The sequence below is a fragment of the Motacilla alba genome, chromosome 6 (assembly GCF_015832195.1).
Source record: "Motacilla alba alba isolate MOTALB_02 chromosome 6, Motacilla_alba_V1.0_pri, whole genome shotgun sequence".
Lineage (NCBI taxonomy): Eukaryota > Metazoa > Chordata > Aves > Passeriformes > Motacillidae > Motacilla > Motacilla alba.
Genome location: NC_052021.1, coordinates 1,550,870 through 1,565,935, shown reverse-complemented (window position 1 = coordinate 1,565,935; position 15,066 = coordinate 1,550,870). Strand labels below are relative to the sequence as shown.

General features: G+C 40.0%; 1 protein-coding gene across 1 annotated transcript; it reads left to right on the top strand.

Annotated features, from left to right (window-relative positions):
• Positions 1 to 381: 381 nt before the first annotated feature.
• PBLD (phenazine biosynthesis like protein domain containing) lies at positions 382 to 13,408 on the top strand. Its single transcript, XM_038139960.1, has 9 exons — positions 382 to 592; positions 2,570 to 2,669; positions 4,350 to 4,448; positions 4,987 to 5,096; positions 5,245 to 5,274; positions 5,796 to 5,884; positions 6,970 to 7,142; positions 7,954 to 8,016; positions 12,793 to 13,408. Exons 1-9 carry the CDS (start codon positions 509 to 511, stop codon positions 12,903 to 12,905), a joined length of 861 nt encoding a protein of 286 aa, XP_037995888.1. The 5' UTR covers positions 382 to 508; the 3' UTR covers positions 12,906 to 13,408.
• The last annotated feature ends 1,658 nt before the right edge of the window (positions 13,409 to 15,066 follow it).

Sequence of the window (15,066 nt, the reverse complement as noted above, 5' to 3'; positions counted from 1 at the left end):
GCGCCGATGGTGCCGGCTCCGGCCGGTCGTGCTCTGGAGCTTGTGCCTCGCTCAGCGTATCCCTCTCCCTCGGCGCAGCTTTGGGAGGGAGTGAGGATGAGGGAGCCTCATCGCGCACGCGATGGCTGCTGCCCACGTCTCCTCGGCAAAGCTGCCGAGCCGGGCAGGATCCCGCCTCCCTCAGTGCGGGGCACACCGTGCGGGGCCGGCCGCTGTGGTGAACGGGCGCGCTGAGGCATTCAGGGGCTGGTAGCAAGGGAGGTTAAAATGCGTGCTTTAATTAAAAAAAAAAAAAAAAAAGAAAAAAAGAAAAGAATGAATCAGTGCGGAGCGTCAGGGGCGTAGGAAGGAGTCTCAATCCGTGTCGGCGCTAGGAAGTGACGGGATGGGGCCGCTGGCTCCGCCTGCCGTCAGGAAAGCATTAACTTGGCGTTGTGCTGGCCTCCTGGGCGAAACAGGTTAGAGAGCACCTGGAGCACAGCCTGCGGCTAAGCAGGTGCACACGACAATGCAGATTCCAATTTTTACGGTTGATGCATTCACAAACCGGCCATTTTCTGGGAATCCTGCGGCAGTTTGTCTGCTTGAAAATGTAAGTTAAAAAACCCCAGCTGTTTTTTGAGGTACTGCAATGACATTTGCCGTCTGTACTTGGCCGGAGCACTCAGCACTGCATTAGACTTTGCTTTCTTTACTCGAGACTTCTGTTTTCCAGACTTGTTTGCTGTGGCACAAGAATACATAGAAATTAGCACAGGGGTGCTCTTTTTTTTCATCAAAATGATGTTGTATGAGACAGCGTTTGATTTTTCTTGTGGGCTGTTAAAAATGTTTTGTTAAGGAATAGACTGGATTTATTTTGAGTTAAGAGAAATGGCTTTATTTCTTCAAGAATAATGCAGAATAAAAGTTCTGAAGAATTAAGAAGGATTCAGAGCGAAATCTGAAAAGCAACGCTGTAAAGCTGAATCAGTGCTCAGTAGAAGGATTAAACTGTGGGGTTTGATTTCGGTATGGGTTTTCTCCCTTTTTTTCTTGAATTTTTCCTCTTTCTCTGGAAAGAAAAAGAGCAGGTACAGACCTCGATGTGAGTCTTTTATACCATTACTATGTTGGGTTCAGCTTTAGCCAAATTTAAACAGCCAGTTTTTATTGCTTCAGTGTTGCATGGTAGTTTTGGTGCAGTTGACAGTAATTATCCTCCTCATCAGGGTGTTGTCAACAGTTGGTACTAATTGGTACCGATTTCTAACAGAAATAATTATTAGGATGGATTAGAAATTTACAGGCCTTGTATTGTTTGCGTAGTAACTCCTGATATAAATTGTAAATTTGAAAATATATGTAGAGTAGCCAGTGGCAACAGCTCGTAATGCCAATATGGATCCTTTCTAGCGGTTCCTACGTCTGTCTAGATCTCATATAACATTGCCTACTTACCAGGTCAGCCAAAGGTATGACTGGGAACATCTCTCTTCAGAGATATTTTTGGCCCCATAAAATCTAAATGCTCTCAAAGTTATCTCTGCGTTAAAATGATGAGCTTCTAATTGCATTTTTTGCATTAGTTTTACTTTGTTACATCGAGATATCGTGGAGCTACCTCACATGCGTGACTTTGGGATGCAGATGTTTAAATTTTTCTGCAGTTCCTGCAAGTAAAGGCTGCAGTGTGACAGCTAAAGCCGCGATTCTAGTTCAGCACTTTATTCTAAGATTGAAGGAGGTGTGATGCAGCCATGCACAACGGCTGTTCTCTGCTCCCTCCAGAGTCTCAGCAGATGCGCTACAGGAGAAATCAGGGGAATGCAAGAATGGCAAAACCGGTCCACAGGATGGCAGTGTTTCAATAAAGTTCCATGTTATTGAAAAGAAAGGTTATTAAAATAACATTTTAACTGGTCTTTGTTCTGCTCTAGGATCTTTACAGTAACTGACAGGACTCTCCCTGGGATAAAGGGGATGTAAGTGTCCTGTAGAATGTTGGGATGTTGTTTAACTGTGCGGAACTCAGTCTGCAAAGTGCAGCTCTAGTGCACTAATCAGTTACTGGATTGTGGCTGTGGTATGGGATTGTTGGCTGAACAGGGTTAGTTATTGAAGGAAGTAATTCAAGGGCCCACTTTTATCTCTCAGAGGCTGAACCTGACCAGGTCCCTTTAGTGCTTTGTTTCACTTGAGTTTCAGTATTTTAAAGATTAGATTCTCAAACCTGGCCAGTCAGCATAACCGTGGGGAAAGAGCAGTGGAACATGGGCCAAAGAGAATGTTATACAATCCCTGGGGCTTGGCTTTCTTGGGATCAATGTCCACTGGCTTAAATCACAGGCACTTTGTGAGCTCCAGCAGTTTCATTTATTTTTTTTTTCCACTTTGTCTCTTCTCAGCTCCTACCAAGGGAGTGTATTGTCCCACTTAAAGTTTGGTTTTCTTACTCTCAGAGATTATTTTGAATTAAAACTGAATCCATGTTTTATTATAATAGAAAACTAAATTACTGTATTTGACAGAAAGTTTGATTCTGCATTTTTTGGCCTGCTCTTGACTGGATTTGTTATGTCATCCCTAGGACCTGGATGAAGATTTGCACCAAAAAATTGCAACAGAAATGAACCTTTCAGAAACAGCTTTCATCAGAAAACTGAAACCTGGAGACGACTTTACCAAAAGTTAGTGGTTCTGCTTACAAGAAAGCATCAGACAAATGCAGAATCCATTCAGACTCACTCTGTGGATTAATTTTCACCTGAATCAGTTTGCTGAATCTGCTCGCTTGGCAGCTGTGAGGCGGCCTGAGCCAAGGGGCTCATCCGCTGGTCTGGACTTAGATTCCAGGTTAAGGAGTCACGTTTATCATCTTTGTTGTTTGGTGGATTGTTCAGGGAGTGGGACTTTGTACAGTCTCCGTAATTAAAAATACTAAGGATAGTAGTAACTGTAATTGCTTGCTCCTGTTAATAAATTGGAATTTATTTTAGGGTTAGACTCATTGCTTGGAGCAAGAAGTTACAGTACTTTTCATTGTTCATGTTAGCACTTTGCCAGTATGTTTAACATGCTTGCTTTCAATCATCCATCTCTAGCAGCATACAGAATGCCAGCTTCGTTATCATTACAGTGCTTTTGGTACTAACGGGCTAGTTGGTGGCCTCAGACCCACCCAGCTGCCCAAGGGGGGCACAGTTCTTTCAGAGGAGTTTGGTCCCTCAGCTACACCTGAGACTGTGTGCTGAGGGGTGGTGGGAGTGAACCAGGAGCATCAGAATGGCTTTTATCATCTGCTTCTGGAACACGAATTGGTGTAGTGAGGGCTGCTGACACAGCGTATGTTTCTGCAGGCCTTCACCATCAGTATGTTGAAATTATGTTAATTAAAGAAAAAACCAAACCAATCAGCTCTGTTATTTTAGGGACATGTGAATTTGTGGGAGTGCCTAATGTCCTGTCAGTCCAAGTCTGGCTGTGTGTCTGGAGTGTCCAGGCAGCCGTGCTGGGTCACGTTTGCCTCCTCTCGGGCATGTGCACGAATCCTCCATGTGCTGCTCCCAGGCACTGCTCCCGCTTGGAGCAGTGCACGAGCAGCACGGAGCAGGCTGGGCTGGGCTGGGCCAGCCCTCACAGCACTTCACTGCCGGGGCCATTAGGTTCCACCACAGGGTTTTATTTGGGTTCTATTTGTTTTTATTAGAGGAGACTGACTTGAATGCATGAATTTTCCATAGTAGCAATGACAAGACTGGTTTGGATCAAGAAATAATTATTTTTCTTTTTCACTTCTTATTGTATTTGTATGGTAGTTATTCACTTGAAATGCACGAGCAAAAGTTACAGGAAACCAAGTATCATATGTGTGTGTTACAAATTTTTTAAACAGCAAATAAAAATATGATTTCTAGTGAAAAGAAGGGTTCGTAGAGATTAGAGGGTTTTACCAGACTTAACTGGTGGTTTAAGCAAAATAATTCATAACTGAGCTAACTCCAGTACAGGTTCTGTTATACCAGCAAGACCATCTATGGCCTCTAGGCCTGCAGGTAGTACAGATCATGACTCTGCCTCTGCAGCATTTCATAATACACACGGACATGGAGGCTTTATCTTCTAAGTAAGACCTGTTCAGGACAAAGGAAAATCTGTGCAGCATGCAAAGGTTGTTGACCTGATTCAAAAGGGATAGCTATTCTGAAAAATCAGTGCAAAATGGGTACCTAGAAGTGTGTTTAGGACCAAAACTGATTGTAACATGCATTTTGATTAACTGAAACATCATCACTCTATATATATTGAGATAAAATTAAGATACAGACTTCTTCTACTTAATAGCACTAAATAAACTTTATTTTTCCAAGGTTCCTGCTTTGGGCTCAGGTGGTTCACCCCAGCCAGTGAAGTTCCTCTCTGTGGTCATGCTACTCTTGCATCAGCTGCTGTGTTATTTCATGTACAAAGTAGGTTTACTACCTCTGTATTACTATGGTTTTTAAGAACATTTACTTCTAATTAACTTCTCTATTTTTTTAAGACAAAGGCAATTAAACATTCAGAACATCTGTAGAACACAAATGGAGATACCCTGGGTACTGCCTTTTACTTCTGCTCTGTAGTTACCAGGCTGTAGTCTGATGCCTACCTTCTGATTCCCATGCCCTGCTATTACTCTGGCTTAGGAAAAGTGCTAAATATGCAAATGTCATCTGGGAGAGGTATAGCAGGATTTGATGAATAGGGAATATTGCTCTTTCTGTTAAAAGGACATTCCCATTCATTCTAGGCAAATGCAGGAATGATTCCCTGACAATTGCTGTGTTTATTAGCCTCAGCAGATTGATTGAGTTAGTTGGGAATTTTGCCCAGAATACAGTGTTGCTCTAGATATATTTGAGCTGCATAACTGACTTTTTCTGAATATACTGAGCTACTCCCAGGGCTATGATAATTTAGATTAAAATTCTGATGTTTGATAATGTTGCAATGTTCTCTCTCTAGAAAATACAAACTCAGTTCTCACGTTTGTGACACTGAGCGGGGAATTAAAGGCCAGACAAGAGAAAGATCATATTGTCCTGGACTTGCCACTCTACACAGCCTACCCCCAGGTTAGTCAAAATTTTATTCACGATAGGCTTTCAAGGAAAGTATGTGTTTGTATGTGTATGTCAGTATATGTGTCTGTCTGTAGTTGCATAGATACATACATATATATTGCATTTTTTACAGTGTGTGTGTGTTTTTTTTTTTCTTCAGGAACTTAAGGAAGTAGAAGAATTAATAAAGGTAAAAGAAGAATCCATCAGTTGTCTTAGAAAAACATTGATAGTAGCTTTGCTTATTTTTTATGTATTAAAATGGCTGAAAAATGGTGACAAGGCACTGCTCGATGTACTCCTGAATTGGAAACACCAAACTTCAAAGCTCTCAGTAATGAGTCAGTGGGTCAGGGAGTGGAATTCTCCCAAGTGCTGCAGCTGAACCTGTCTCCCATTTCCATCGACCAAAGTGTCAATATTTATTTCAATGGCATTTTTGGCCTTTTGTGTGCATAAGAGGACAGTCTGTGTCCTTGCCCTCCTCTAGGTCCTGGATTTCTTCCCAGATTGATATATATGGGGCTGGTAACTCGCCCAAATCCATTCAAACACTTGGTGCGTTTGCTTTTCTCGCTTGCATGTGCTTGAGGGTTGCACGGAATACGGGCCCTCTTCTAGCAGGGAATGTGCTCTACAGAAATGCTAAGGGAATAATATTTTATATTCAAGTGATGATGGGTTCTTCTCTGTCTTTGCATTTCCCACCAGGCAGCTGTTGGTGACATGATTGTTCAAGATGTCCGCTATTCTCCCGACACAAAGAAACTCTTGGTGCGCCTCAGTGATACTTATGACAGGTATATTGCACTCTATTAATTGTTTTAATCAAGAATGCAGACATGGAGTTGGCCTATTTATTCCTTACATACTAAGGCTCTTTTATCTGGTTTTAAATCAGGTGGAGATGAGAAGCCTCTGATTTAAATTTCTGTGTAAAGTGGTTATTTTGTCTTTTAATATGAGCTTATTGAAGCTGCAAAGCTGACTAAGATCATTCTGAAATCTGTCTTCAAGAGAAGGAGGTGTAGGAAACAGTTTTAATGGGGGTGTATTTTTCCCATCCATCTGAGTCTAAAGATGATCTAGTAACCTGGCGGGAATTTGGGAGTCCTGCTTCAGTTCAGGGCACGTTGGCAGAATGCCAGGGATTCTGACTTCCATTGGACTGTAATCTGCTTATACATGCTTAACAGCACCATAAGTGGCTTTAGGGAGAAAATTCCAATTCAAATTATTCCAAAGCGTTTGTTAATCTCATCTGAATTTCATTGTTAATTCAAGTATGATTTAGGTATATACTGCTGAAACAGAACTCCTTTAATCAGGCCAAATTACTGTTATTACAAACCTGAAGTTTGGCCTAACTAATGGTTAAAGTCTGGGACACTGGGGAGAAAGTCTGAAAGAGTGAAATAATAAGTACTCAGCTGAGAATATTTCTGTTTTGTAGGGAGGTATCAGCCAGTTGTCTACTGCTTTAGAATGCCATGAAGACCTGAATGACGTTAGTTATTTGCCTGCTCTGAAAGGAGGTGGAGCACTTGGTACATTCTGTAGTGAGGCAATAATTCTTTCAATGATTAAAGTGTTGAAACAAGGTGATTTTTTTTTGTAGCTAATATTTCAGGATGCTCTGTTTTCAGAGATAAATAGGAAATGCATGGCTTGACCTTTTTTCTCTGCTCATTCAGAGTGCATGAGGTTCAAGGTGATTCTTCTGTCAAATACCATTGTGAGGACAGTGCTAGGGATCTTCTCTAATATTTTAGGGCTGCTTTTGAATTGTAGAGAAGATGATTCTATAGCTTTATTTTTTCTTTTCAGTACTTATATTAATGTAAAATGAATGATGGACTATTAAATTTTCATAATTATATTTAAGGTCTGTGTTGGAAAACTTGAAAGTGAGTGCACAACACTTTTTGTCAGCTGAAAAGACTGGAAAACTGAAAGGACTCATACTCACTGTTAAGGGAAATTCCAGTGGAAAAGGCCATGATTTTTACTCCAGATATTTTGCACCTTGGGTTGGAGTTCTGGAAGACCCTGTTACAGGTATGTGTTTGTATGATAAGCAGCTTATACTTTTTGTTTCAGTTAAATTAAAGATTTTTATTCAAATTTGTTAGTCTGTTTCTGTACTTTGAAGTCTCTTATAAATTACTGGTTTATATGGCTAGCAGGAGTGCTCATTAAACTAAAAACTTTTATGACTGAGGCCAACTCATTTAATAAAAATCAAATCAGCTTCCTACTGTCATTAGGCCAGATATTCTTGTGTCTTTTTCAGATCTTTTCCCTCAAGTATTACAATTAGATAAAAGTGAGAGACTAGTTCATTACGGGATGAGTGTTGTAGTGGAAATCAATATCCTCTTCTGTTGGTGTTCTTTTTTTGTGGTGCTTTGGATTTTTGTTTGGATTTTTTCCCAATGCATTTCAGCTGAGATCTTGCCTGGTTTCATGACACCGCTGCTGTTCTCAGGCCTGTGAGAGCTCAGCTGGCCTAGGGCAGCAGGGCGTGTTCCTGCCCATTCTTCCGATGGTGCGCTCAGTGTGTTGCTACAGGATGGTGTTCTTTGCTTAGGTACCATTTAATCATTAGTCAGCTGAGAATTGTAGCTAATGATGATGCCCTCACCTAGCAAGATTTCCTTTGAAGCTAGAGGATGTGGAAGTAATACTGCTTTACCATAAATTGAAATTATAAAGCCTTAAGTTCTGTCTGCTGTGCAAGCTCTTAGGTTTTTTTTTATCCTAAACACACGTGGCCCTTGATTTATGATATTTACATTTTGACTATGCTTACTCTGTAAAGTAGTGATTATAATTTAACTCTGTACTTTGTTTTCCAATTTCTTTTAAGGATCTGCTCATGCTGTTTTAAGCAGCTATTGGTCAGAGCAGTTGGGGAAGAAAGAAATGCTTGGTAAGAGAAACTGTTTTATTGCAAAGCTGTCCATTTATGTAAATCTACTCACTAGAAAAGAAAAGGTTGTATTACTACTGCAATCCATGCTGTAGCAATAACTCCTTATCCGTTTCCTCAAGATGAATAGAATATTAGAAATATTTTGTGTGTGAGGTAATCTTTGAGAAATTGCTTGCTTTCCTATCCACCACCATGACACATCATGCCCCAGGGAGTTTGAAGTGTTGGTTTCTGGATCATAACTCTCTGCTGTCAGTTTTTGATCTTGGCTTTTGGTTCTCATGACCTTTCATCATACCTGAAGCTTGGGGAACCTCAGGGGATGTTTATGTGTTTGATTCAACCAATGAGATATGCTCATTAGATCACATCTTTGTTATTAAGCAAGAAACTTAAGAACATGGTGGAAAGAAACCAAGAGAAACTGTTAACACATGGCAGTGCTGTATGAGGAGGTGTTGGGTGACTCCTTGCTTCTGCTGTTCTTAGTGCTTTGCCAGAGAGCAGAAGAACAAGAGAAGCAGTACAAATACCCTCATCCCCTACCTGGTTCCCCAAGAGGGGACAGGGGGCAATTCTGCACACAAGCCTTCGGACACGTTTAGTTTAGAGCAGAGGTTGGATACTTGATCTAATAAGGTTCTTTGTCCATAAAAGTAAATACTTTAGTAAATACTTTTCCAAACAAACAGCTAGCCTGAATATAAGCCTTTCTGTATTGGTCAAATGAATCTCAGAATGGTTTTTCTTGAGGATGGCGAGTCTTTAAGGATCCACCAGGAATAGGACCTTCTCCACCATGGACCAAAGGAAAGATTTAACGTTCTGTCCTGAAGATCTTCTATTTACATTTACACCACACAGTATCTGTGATAGCTTAAGTAATGCTGGGGGGAGATGGGGGGAATCTCAACATAAATTCTGAAGATGAAAAAATGTCTTCAGTAATGTGTCCTTATGAACTGGTTGTTTCTCAGAAGATTTTGACATTTTTGGATGTTAATATTGAACTCCCCATAGCATCTATAGACCTTGTTTCTTTAAGTACTCAAACAGGCTGGAATTCTGTCTGTACTTCCAATTGACACTTTCTACCTGTTTTCCATTTTCATGTACTTTGTATGTACTGTCCCTGTTCTGATTTTAGAGAAACCAGCTCAAGCAGCCAGGGCAATTGATACTGTAATCAGCTTCTCTAATGTGTTTAGCACAAGAAAAGTCCTATCTGTCCACAAGATAGGTTTGTGTTGTTTTGGGGTTTTTTCATTCATATTTCGTGCATATATGTCCTCAGACTTCTTCTGTGGTAGAAATCATAGAAAACTGTTTTAAACAGGACAAGTTAATTTGATGTATGTTTATGAGAAATATCCTTACATGTGTCTGTCTGAGAGGTATCAGGTAGTACTGGGCAAATTCTACTGCTAATGAAGTTATTTGGAAAAGATAGCTGGCATTCAAGGACATTCCATATCAGCAATAAATAAGAGCATCTTTGGACTTCTTAGAAACCTCTGTGCTGTCTTCTGTGATATGCAATACTTTTTATTGCAAGAATAAAGGAAGAATTTCTTCCACAGAATGAAGGATCTGTTAGTTCCCAAATAGATTGCATAAAAAGTAATATAAAATGTGGAACATGAAATCTTTTGTCGGATCTCTCTGGCTATTGAGGCCTTTAGGAGGAGGTCAGCTGCAGCTCTGCTGAAGCATCAGACTTAATTTCCTGTGTTTGGGTTCTGTTCCTACTTTCTTTAGACTAAATTCTCAAACAACAACCGCTCCCACCAACTACAAAGAGAATTTCCAGTACTTTTACAAGGTGAAATATTTTATGATCTTTTCTTGAAGCTGGGTCCATGTCCTTGAATTTAAGCTGCTTGTTCAGTCAGGGTTTTGTATCAGTCCTTGCCTTTCTTTCATTTGAGGAGTCTCTGCAATGTATAGAAATTATAATCTCTCAGATGTATAGACTTCCACAGTTGCTAGTGAATGCAGTGTGTAACAACTGTCTGTTATCCAGCCCTTCACACTGTCGTCCTATTTCTAAGGTAACATTTATAAACCTGCTTAAGGAATTCCATACAACCAAACAAATTAGAGGGGACTTCCCAAATCATTGTGATGAGAAAGGGCTTATCCAGGACAGTTTTTATCCCAGTTTAAGCTAGGGGAATCTTGCTACACCAGTTTACTTGAGACAACTGTATTTTTTTGTGGGGAAATTTGTTTCTTGTTACTGCCTTTAACTTCTCTTGATTCCTTCCACTACAGAACAGGTTTATAACATTTAAGGGTTGTTTTTCGGGGGGCAGAAATGAAAAAAAAATTACCACCAACCTTACCAGCAACAACAAAACACATAAAATGATAGGAGAAGTTGCTTCGTTAAGGTACAGTGAATCTACCTGTATTAAAGTTTTTGCTAATTTGAATTCTCATGAAGTCAAGACTTTTCATTGCAGTTTTCATCTTTTACAAGTAATCTCAATGCATAGATCGACAACATCGGATTTATGCACAAGTGTTACATTTCTTCAAAGGAGAGGTGTTCCCTCCATCAATCACCAGATTTGTCCACCTTTTTCCTTAGGATAAAAAAAAGTCTTGGAGAGCTTTGCTTGGGTTAAGGAACAAATGCTTCTTTCAGCATTCCTCCATAGGGTTTAGAAATTCAAACCAAATACTGGTGATTTCTTAAGTATTATTACAAGAGTGTCACTTCTTCCTGAGCTGATGTCATTCCGGTGACATTATGAAGAAAATCTATTATTCCTTAAATTGCTTGAGCAGGGGTCATTGAGCTCCATCTAGGCTGGTAGGAAGCTCTAGAACAACAGGATAATGTTTGTACAAGGCCGCCAGCTGATGTGTGAATGCAGGAGGGTGCGATACTGTGGCATCACTGGCCTTGTGGCTGCTCCCAAACTTTCTGTGTGCCAGGTGAACCACAGAGGAGCCCAGGGCACCCTGAGGTCAGCTGTTAGATGTCGTTTGTACAGTTGTACGTGCTTGTTTTCATAGCAAATGTGTGTAAAATCTATGTATAGTATGAAGTACTCCTGGTAAATACAGGCGTGGGATGGGTGTGCAACAGCTTTATGATCTAAAAGGTGAGTGCACTTCAGAGATGCCTGAATGCCTCCAGAGACACTGCTGCTAAATGAAATCCTCTAGGTATTGAAATGTTCCATGCAGGCCTGTTTACTCTTGGAGGTAGCATGAAATATCAGTGCTTTCGTGTGAGAGGGGGAATAGATCAAGTATTATTTTCATATAAGCTTGTCTAAAAATTTCTTTTGTGAGTTATTTTTTGTGTTTCTTCTAGTTTGGAAGTTTCTTCCAAAAAAGTAAAGTAAAGTAAAATGGATCAATATCAAAACAATCTCAGTAATCCTGACATGAAAGAGCTAGAGTTTGGACATTTAAAGAAGAAAAAAACAAACCCAACCAACCTTTGAAGCGCTGAAATAATTAATCTCTTTTATTTCAATCCGCTGTCATGTGGGAGTGGAAGACCTTAGGTGTGTCTCCCCACCTGGCAGTAATAATTGATCAATTTTAGCTGGCCTGGGTCTTTTAAGAGTCTAAAATACTCACTTCAGTTACTACTTGAAGCATTACTCCATTCATAGATGGTATTCTGACAAGTTAAAAACAACCCATGGTTCTATAAATGGAAAAGAACAGAAAGTTCTCAATCTCTAAATAGCTCCTGTTTCCACTCTTTCATGTCTGAGTATCTAATCTCCTGATCAAAGAAGAGCTTTCTTAGCAGCAGTGCCTGAGAAATAGTTTTAAAGCATACAGCATATATAGCATCAGAGAGCCTGTGCTCTGCTGGGATCTGAATACAATCTCTACCCAGTTTATAAATTGTGGGTTTGAGAGGAAAAACATGCCCCTTAGCTTTGGACAACTTCTGGAGCAGTTGGAAGTTCATTGAGTCAGGGGACTGCACATTATTGCCTCTTCATCCATATAGAGCCTTTCACAAAAGCAAACTGCTCGAAACTTTTCTAAATGCCATCTGAACCAGACCCTTGTCTGATCAAGTCATGCAACTAAAATGAGACTGCTGAAACGAGTTGGAGACTCCACATGCTAGGTGAACATCATCCCACCTGTGTACGGCTCAACAGTCCAGACAAAAGCTTAATTCTCTAAGCAATTACAAGCAGAAGGCTGTTTCTACTTCAGGTTTACCCAGTTCTGTTAAATTATTTCTTCGAGATTCTATAAATCAATGTCTGTTGCATCCTGTGTAAGAACTTGGTGTCAGTTCCTGACAGCTGAAGCAGCATCTATGTTTCTTTGTAGACTTTTCCCACTGCCTTTGTGAGCTTATTACCCTTTAGCCACGCACATTCTTTGAATGCAGTATCAGCTTTTGGTGTTCAGTGCCACCAAAATGCTCATTCATTCTATGCAGATAACGCTTGGTGTTGTTCCTTCTTCCCTCCAAAAACTGTATCCCATGAAGGGAGAATTCAAGACTTCTTAGATACATGGAAGAAACTTAATTTGCTACAACAAAGCAAACTACCCCTCACTGCTTGTATTAAGAAGCAGTTTTGTCAGACTCAATAGGCAAGGTCTGGTTGGAAATACACCCTCAGATGACCTTCATCCATAAAGGCAATTCTTCCAGGGTGGCCCTGGTGCTGCTTGCTTTCTGGAGCCAGAAGCTTCCTTTCCCTGAGTTTTCATGGGTTTCTAAATAATTTGTGGTACACAGTGGTTTTTTAACTCTGGGCTCTTGTTTCTCTTTAGCTTTTCAATGTTCCCGCCGTGGAGGAGAGTTGAAGATTTCCGTGCGCAGTGACGGCAGAGTTGACATTGCGGGGCAAACTGCTGTTGTGTTAAAAGGAAACCTGACTTTGTGAAGGAACTGGCACCAGTCTCCCTCTTCTCTCACTAATCACTAATCTTTATGTTACTCTGATTTTGCTGATTTTATCTCAGCTCTAGGTAGTGAATTACTACTCTTCTCAAAAGTCTTTGATTACTCATTGGCCATTTTTAAAAATTGCTTGCAAGTACTCACTTCTCATCTTCAAGATCCTTGGTATTCTTCACTTCCATCTTGCCGCTTCCTATGTGCACTGACCAATGAAAATGTTCGAGTACAGCTATTTTATTTTTCTGCTTTTAAATGATTCTTCCATTTATTTCCAAATTCCGTGTTCAAATCCCTTATTGCTTCTTGGATTAAACTGTAAGCATCTGTTTCATAATCCAGCTTTTCCCATGTAGATAATTTTTCATGAACTCTGAATTAATTTTTTTAAAATTATATTTTCTTGGCTATATATTGAAATGGCAGTAAGTTAATGTTCATTAACTTACTTAAATTAAAATGTGAAAAAATATAAATGGCTTAGAAATGTGCCTTGTGGTTCTCTTTTATGAACAGTATTTTTCAAAGTCAAATGGTATTGTCTTTGATCATAGCACTGCTGCTTAGTCAATACTTTTAATTAAAGGTTTAGTAGATTTAACAGATTGACCTTGTGATGCACAAAAAGCTGATTAAGATCTGAGGGGAAACTTTATTGGTTACAGCAATGTCAATTATTTTTCAAAACCTGAATATTTTCTCTTAAACGGAAAGTTTCCTCTGTAATCTTCATGAAGTGTACTGCTTCAGATTTTGTCACCATGGTGTGGTCTTTCGCTGGATTTATTAGGAATATGAAACTTCCAGTTACGCTAGCTAAAACTGTTTTCCCTTTCAAGTCACCTCTGTCTTAAGCTTTGCTGTAGTTCTTTGCAATATTTCAGGGTGACATGTTTCGAATTCAGAAGACAGTCTAATACTGTGGGAACAGTTGGATGTCATCCCATTATAAATCATCAGGAACTTAGTTGTGCCAAGTTCCCATTTTTCCATTTATTTTGAATTTTATCAGAACTTGTTACTTACATCTTACTTAAGTCCAAATAGCTGGACAAGTAACAGTGTGAGAATCTTAGTTTAAATAGAAGATTCTATCTCCTGAAGCTACAAAGAACATACCAAAAATGTGATTTAAATGCACTACTCGGCTCAGGGGCTAGGTGGCGAGCAAAAGGAGTCTCCAAATGGAAATGCACGTTTTTCTCCTGTATTCTGTCTTGCTGGAGTTGGTGGAGCTGCAGAATGATTTACACACGTGGACTGATGATCAGGTGCAGATCACAGCTGTGGTGGCAGCTCGGCTGCTATGGCAGCTTTGGCCCTGGCCTCCTGTCCCCACAGCTCGGGCTGTTCCCCGGGCTGTTCCCCGGGTTGCTCCTGGCTGCAGGGGCCCTGCACCTTCTGGAGCAGCAGTGCTCCTCCATTTCATTCTTCCTGCTGGCTTAGGCAAAGACTGAACCTGGCCCATAGTCAGAGAGGCTTGTGGAAAAAAAAGCCTTCCTTAGGAGTATAAGTGAACTAAAGAGCCAGTTATTGTTCACCCATCCACATTTAACAAATGGACAGTACAATAATTTCTTTCACTCAAGAGGACTAATAATGAACAAGGCCCATACATTTCAAAGAGACTTGTTATCTAAATTTCCTGACTAAAGGAATATCTTTGCTGCTTAAAGCATTTTTTAAAATAGTTTACTACTACTTTGTCTCTATTTCTTTTCAGGATAGAAAAATCACCAGAGCTCAGGTGGGAGGCTATGCAGTAATGTGTTTGTAATCAACATATTAGTTAATCAGCCATGATTTATTAATGATGAATTAATTATACCTGATTGTGCAGTTCTGCTGCCTAAATGGAGCTTTAAAGGAGTTATTTTATTAATCATCATTGTCTAATTGCAGACATTTACAGAAAGATTGCTAATTAAACATGCAACCGTATGCAAAACAAGTAAGGCTGCTGAGGGTGGCAAGAAAAAGAGCACTTATTTTCTGAGGAGCAATTTCATTCTCATGAAATATTGTGTAGCTGACCTGGTGATCCTGATTATTCGCTAAGAGTTATTTAAATTGCACATTTCAGTTAACAGTAAAGGAAATCAGCTGTGACAAATTCTGTCTTCCAATGTAAAAAAATAGGTTGCAAA

Excerpts from the sequence above, each read along its gene's own strand:
- PBLD (XM_038139960.1), top strand. The coding sequence starts at position 509 with ATGCAGATTCCAATTTTTACGGTTGATGCATTCACAAACCGGCCATTT. Across the intron at positions 593-2,569 it reads CAGTTTGTCTGCTTGAAAAT|GACCTGGATGAAGATTTGCA; the intron begins GTAAGTTAAAAA and ends TGTCATCCCTAG. Across the intron at positions 5,885-6,969 it reads CTCAGTGATACTTATGACAG|GTCTGTGTTGGAAAACTTGA; the intron begins GTATATTGCACT and ends ATTATATTTAAG.